We start from the raw sequence: 5,600 nt of genomic DNA on the forward strand, positions 1-5,600 counted from the left end.
TCGGTTTGGATTGGATTTTGGTTGAAAAAAGATCCGAATCGATGATATCTCCATCAGTTTGGTTTGGTTTTTAGCATTTTCAAAAATGGATCCGAACCAAACTAATCGGTTTGGTTCAATTTAATTTGCTTCGGTCGATCGATTTACAATGTTTTTTTCCAAACATTATATTCATCAATTTATTCTCCCCTGTCGTGTTTTTTGACGTATTTTATGCTATTAATTTTTAAAATAATATATTTCATGTTCTAATTACAAATTTCTCTTAATCCATATGAAATATTGTAATGATTTTCATTTCCACTATCATAAAAAGTTGACACTTGGAATTAGAAGATTGGGAAGCGATTTGAAAGTTTAACAAATTGAACACAACAAAACACACATCAATCAACATGTTTGTCAAAGAAGAAAAAACAAAAATGATAAAAAAAAATGAAAATTAACTAAGAGAACTTAAATACGAAGAAGACGATCATAACATATTAAAATGACAGTAGAAAGAGAAACACCTATGATGGGAAGCGAGAACAACAATTCAATAATGTATTTTATTGAAAGGAAGTGTAAACAAAGATAGGGAATCATTTGACTGATACAAAATTTGAGCTTAATGATGGTGAACTAAAATATTTAGAGCGTAATTATATTCATTGGTTTAAATTTCTAAAAACTAAAACCGAGAAGCGAACCAAACCACCATCGATTTTTATTGATTCGGTTTGATTTTAAAACCGAACAAAAAAACAATCAATTTTATTTCAATTTGATTTGATTTGTCAATTTAATTGATTTTTTATGATCCGTTTACCCCCTAATTATTATATTTAAAGTACTAACTCAGTTATAAAAAAATTAATTTTAAAACATCAAATTTAAACCTCCTCAAAGCGAATGTAAAATACCAATTATATTTTAATCAATAACTAACCAATAAGTTGATATAGATGAGGCCAGAAATCAACAGTTTAGTTTATTTATTCTATTTATTTACATTAATTTATTTCTAAAAAAAACTATTTTTATTTCTCAAAAATGAAATTGAAACAAACATGCTAAGTATAAATAGAAGACAACAGGTTAAGTAGGGAGTACAATACAATATTGTAAGATATGAAAAACTAAGTCCTAGAAACTTCACTGATGCATGCAAATTTGCACGTTGAAAGATGAAACCACTTCAATAAACAAATGCCAAAAAATACTAACACAAGCCATAAAGTGAAAGTCCAAAACTATCAGAATTTACAGACAAAATCAAATCACCAGTTGGTTTTATCAATCATTAATCTTCATCAAGCATGGTGAAATCCTCTACATTAGTTTCTTTGTTGTTCATTTTTCGCATTTCATCAATGTCCACAGCCAACGATGGATCCTGTACCAGCACATTTGCATCCAACACTTTTGGACAACCTAGTACACAATGGTTTGGTTAAAAAGCAATGCAATGGTGGCATAAAATTAATGTCAAGGTTATCAAAAAAACAACTATATACCCGGTATAGGGCATCGAGTACTGTTATTCTTTGACTGTATATATTGCATTATCACTTGCTTTTCATAAATGTGCCTACATTGCATGCTGCATCAATCAAACAGAGAATAAGTAACAAGCATAATATATATATATATATATATATATATATATATATATATAATATATATTATATATAATATATATATATATATATATATCCAAATACATTCACAAGATAATCCACAAAACCCATGTTTCAGTGCAAACACAAAACTTGCAGTAATATTGAGTTTTGGTTTAGTCAATTTAGGAATTAAGTCAACATTCCGTTTTAGGCAGAAAATTCAGTTTGTTAACTAACTGTAACCATTTCTGTTACGCCAGTTGGTTAGCTAACTTAGGTTATAAGTAGTTTGTTGCTTAAACATGGCTAGTTTCTCATTCATATCTAGATCACAATTCCTTCTACTTGTAAACTTGAGAGGAAAAACCTGAAACTTCTGTAGAGAGATTGTATTCCTCAAAATAAAGGAAGATCATTAAGAATAGTGGCTGCCATGGACTAGCCTAAAGCACATTGCTTTAAGATCGAACAACGTAAATTCTATGGTGTTTTTTTTACTGCTTTCTGTTTTTTCAATTTGTTTTAATATTGTTTTTTTGTTTGTCTTGCAGTCTTTCCAATCACTTCTTTGATTGTTAAAGAAAGATTTTAACTAATTGATTTGTGGTGATTTCTGAGAATTATCCCAACAACATCTGTTTAGTCCCTATAATGTATCTTTGACTGCTTCTTATTATGGGCACGCCTTCTGCTAGAATAGTTTTATTAATATAACATTTTGGCTTTTTCAAAACAAAACAAAAAAACTATATCCATCACCTTCAAGGTTTGATCATAGCTGTCTTGTATTTCAAGAAATTACATTGTTCATTCACGTTTCCAATTATCTTCTCAGTCCAGTTGGTTCCGAAATCTACAACATCTTCATGTGCATCGGAATTTTTGTGTTTTCTATCAGTGGTGAAATTCATGGCAATATAGACTATGCTCAGAGTCTATTTCTAGTGGTGTATTTGTATTATCAATAGTTGTGTTGTCTCTCACGGCTTACCTAGTTGATAACTTAAAGAGTATTTAAGGGGTAGTTTATCAACCATGTCATAAAGCATTATCATCATTCACCGTTGAACACGATGAGAAAACTCCTAGCCTGCTAAAGTTTGAATTTTAATTTGTATCTTTATCGAAATACAAGAATTGTATTGAACTACCTAACTACATACAATAGACTATGCAGTTAAAGGCTAAATAAATAAGAGCTGTGGGGGAGCATAGTGGGGAAAGCTAAAGGTGCATCTACCTCCTCGAGATGTAAATGTAAGAATGTAGAGAGTATAGACAAATCAATCCAAACCGAGCATAAGAAACTAGAGTTTGGCTCATGAAAAAGATAAATGAAGATGGTACTTAAGCTTGATTCATCTTAGTTTGTACCAGACTTTAAACAATTCTAACTACTAATACTTTGAATAATTCATGTGGTACCTGCGAACTGGTTCTTGAAGCTCAGTAATAGGCTTTCCACTCAATGGACATTTAAAATTCAAAATATTAGATTGGGTACTGGTCATTACAATGTCCTCCTCCTCTTCCCCTGGCATTGGCTGTCCCTCATGATGCACCTTCTAAACAAAAAGGTAAACAAAAAAGCAATTAGATTGTTCCTTGAATTGAATAACGATTTTGAGAAGGAACTTCAAAACATGTCAGTACTCCGTAAAAAAACAGCGCTCAGCGGCGAAGAGAAGATTCTGAATGAGTGGTAGGTTTCACTGTCATTAATATTGAAAGTATTTGAAAAATAAATGATATACACTACTTTTAAACAAACAGAGTAGGGAAGTTCACTGAGTATTGATTGACCAAAAGAGAGAAAAGAAAATAAACTTCATGTACAATTAGACATATTCAACATTTCAACTACGGATTAACACCAATGAAAACAGGGAGAAGAAAGGGAAGGGTAAGAATCTTCTACACTTAAGATTGACAAGAAACATACCCATACAGCTTCCTTAAATTGGCGCACTAAAGGATGTTTTTGAACATCTGAATTCCGATTGGCCTTATACTGCAAAATTTCATCCTCAAATACCTTATGAAAATCAGTCAACTGCATATTTGCAACATCAAAAGAAAAGTTAGTTTTTGGACAAAGGTAGGGTTAGTGTCATTATAACGAATACGAACACAACAAAACAACGATCATTGATTGTAATTGGGTTTTACATACAGAGAAAAGGACTAATAAGGTCAAACAACTAAGATAACAGAATGATAACTAACCCAACTAACCATCCGATATTACATTTATCCTCTATAGCACTGACACCTCATAAAAATATGTGTATGCGTCAGTGTCGGTGTCCAAAACCGACACCGACACTTGTGATTGTGATTACATTTAATTTATTCATTTTTTCAAATTATTACCGGTGTGGACGTGTCACAGTCGTGTTTCCGGTGACTGTGCTTCATAGCATTTATCCAATAGTTAAATGATATGTTAATAAGTATTAAGTGACGAGATATGATAACCTGTTCTCCAGGTTGGTATCTATTACCAAAAGCTTGAACAGCAGATGAAAAATGTACACTGTGTTCAGATAAGTCAACTAACTCCACAACAGCATCTTCCATTTCCTTAACCTGAAATAGTTTTCATTTTTCATTTCATCACATGAACAATATTCCAAGACAAAAAAACAAAAAATATTAAAAAGAAAAACCTTGTCAGGAAGATTGTCTTTTTCCAATTGAACTGCAATATTCTTCATCACGCCCACTGTTGTTCGGATATCCTAAAGAGTCATTAAGAAATTTCTTCAATTTTACTCAGAAACATGAAAAATGTTCCTTTGAAATGAAACTAATAATGTGAAATAGAGAAAACCCTAAAAAAGAAGAGTGGAAAATTTGAGAGTTACCGAAATGAAGGGTTGAATATCGGAGCCGAAGGTGGCAGCTAAGTTCTTTATTCGACCAGAAGCGCCGCCGTGTGAAGATGACGCCATGATTCTCCGATGGATTGGTTCCTTCAAAGTTCCGCGAAAGGGGAAATTTGGAGGGAGATATGAAACTCAAGTAAAGCGTCACGTGAAAATTGAATTTTGAAATGTAACAAAAGTGTGCAAGTAAATCAGTAAGTAAATTAGGTCTTTGTAAAATATATAAAAATAAAAAAAAACAAGGTCCCAAAATTGGAAGCATAGAGAGTAGGGGTGTTCGCGGTGCGGTTTGGACGGTTTTGGCGATAAAAATCATCTGAACCGCAAGAGAAAAAAGCATGCGGTTTGGTTTGGTTCGGTTGGCTTTTAGAAATAAAACCAAACCAAACCAAACCAAACTAATGTGGTTTGGGTTGGTTCGGTTTTTTATAATATTTTTGTTGTGCCATACATACATCTATAAAGAACAACATAACTTTGTATTTAGTCATTCATACATGATAAATAACATCAAAACTCATCATATTTAGACAAAAATGTTTCATTCAATATACAAAAAATTAGATTAGACAAAAGTGGAATAAAAAACATATATAAATAATAGCATAAAATAATATCGAAGACATTATAATAAAACATAAAAAACATATGGATGAGAGATTAGAGAAGATAAAAAAAAGAACATAAGAGATGCGAGATTGAGAAGAAAGGTGCGATAAAAGTATAATTAAAAGAGAAAATAGTAACATAAAAAATGAAAAAGAAAGAACATAAGAGATGACTTATTATAGTAGAATAGGCGAAACCTACATGGAAAAGAAGACGAGAAAAATGTGTGATACTACTATGAGAGATTTAAGAAGGTTGAAATTGAAACCCTAAGCGTGAGTAAGAGAAAATCGTTTATAATTGTAAGATTAAGGCATACTAGGTTTTTGTTGCTTGTAATTGTAAGGTTAAGGCATACAAGGTTTGATGTTTTGGTTGGATGTGGGATAAGTAAAATTTGGGTTGTGACATAATGCGGTTTGGTTTGATTTAGTTCGGTTTGCAAAATACAAACCGCAAATCAAACCAAACCGTGCGGTTTTATTAAAAAATGACCCAA

General features: G+C 31.7%; 1 protein-coding gene across 1 annotated transcript; it reads right to left on the bottom strand.

The window, feature by feature from the left end:
* Nucleotides 1-1,062: 1,062 nt before the first annotated feature.
* Nucleotides 1,063-4,694, bottom strand: LOC127086287 (E3 SUMO-protein ligase MMS21). Its single transcript, XM_051027023.1, has 7 exons — nucleotides 4,472-4,694; nucleotides 4,274-4,345; nucleotides 4,083-4,193; nucleotides 3,547-3,657; nucleotides 3,030-3,169; nucleotides 1,500-1,585; nucleotides 1,063-1,416 (listed from the first exon to the last, which is right to left on the bottom strand). The coding sequence occupies exons 1-7, from the start codon at nucleotides 4,556-4,558 to the stop codon at nucleotides 1,286-1,288; spliced, it is 738 nt and encodes a 245-aa protein (XP_050882980.1). The 5' UTR covers nucleotides 4,559-4,694; the 3' UTR covers nucleotides 1,063-1,285.
* Between the last annotated feature and the right edge of the window lie 906 nt (nucleotides 4,695-5,600).

The sequence above is a fragment of the Lathyrus oleraceus genome, chromosome 5 (genome assembly GCF_024323335.1).
Source record: "Lathyrus oleraceus cultivar Zhongwan6 chromosome 5, CAAS_Psat_ZW6_1.0, whole genome shotgun sequence".
NCBI classification, from domain to species: Eukaryota; Viridiplantae; Streptophyta; class Magnoliopsida; order Fabales; family Fabaceae; genus Lathyrus; species Lathyrus oleraceus.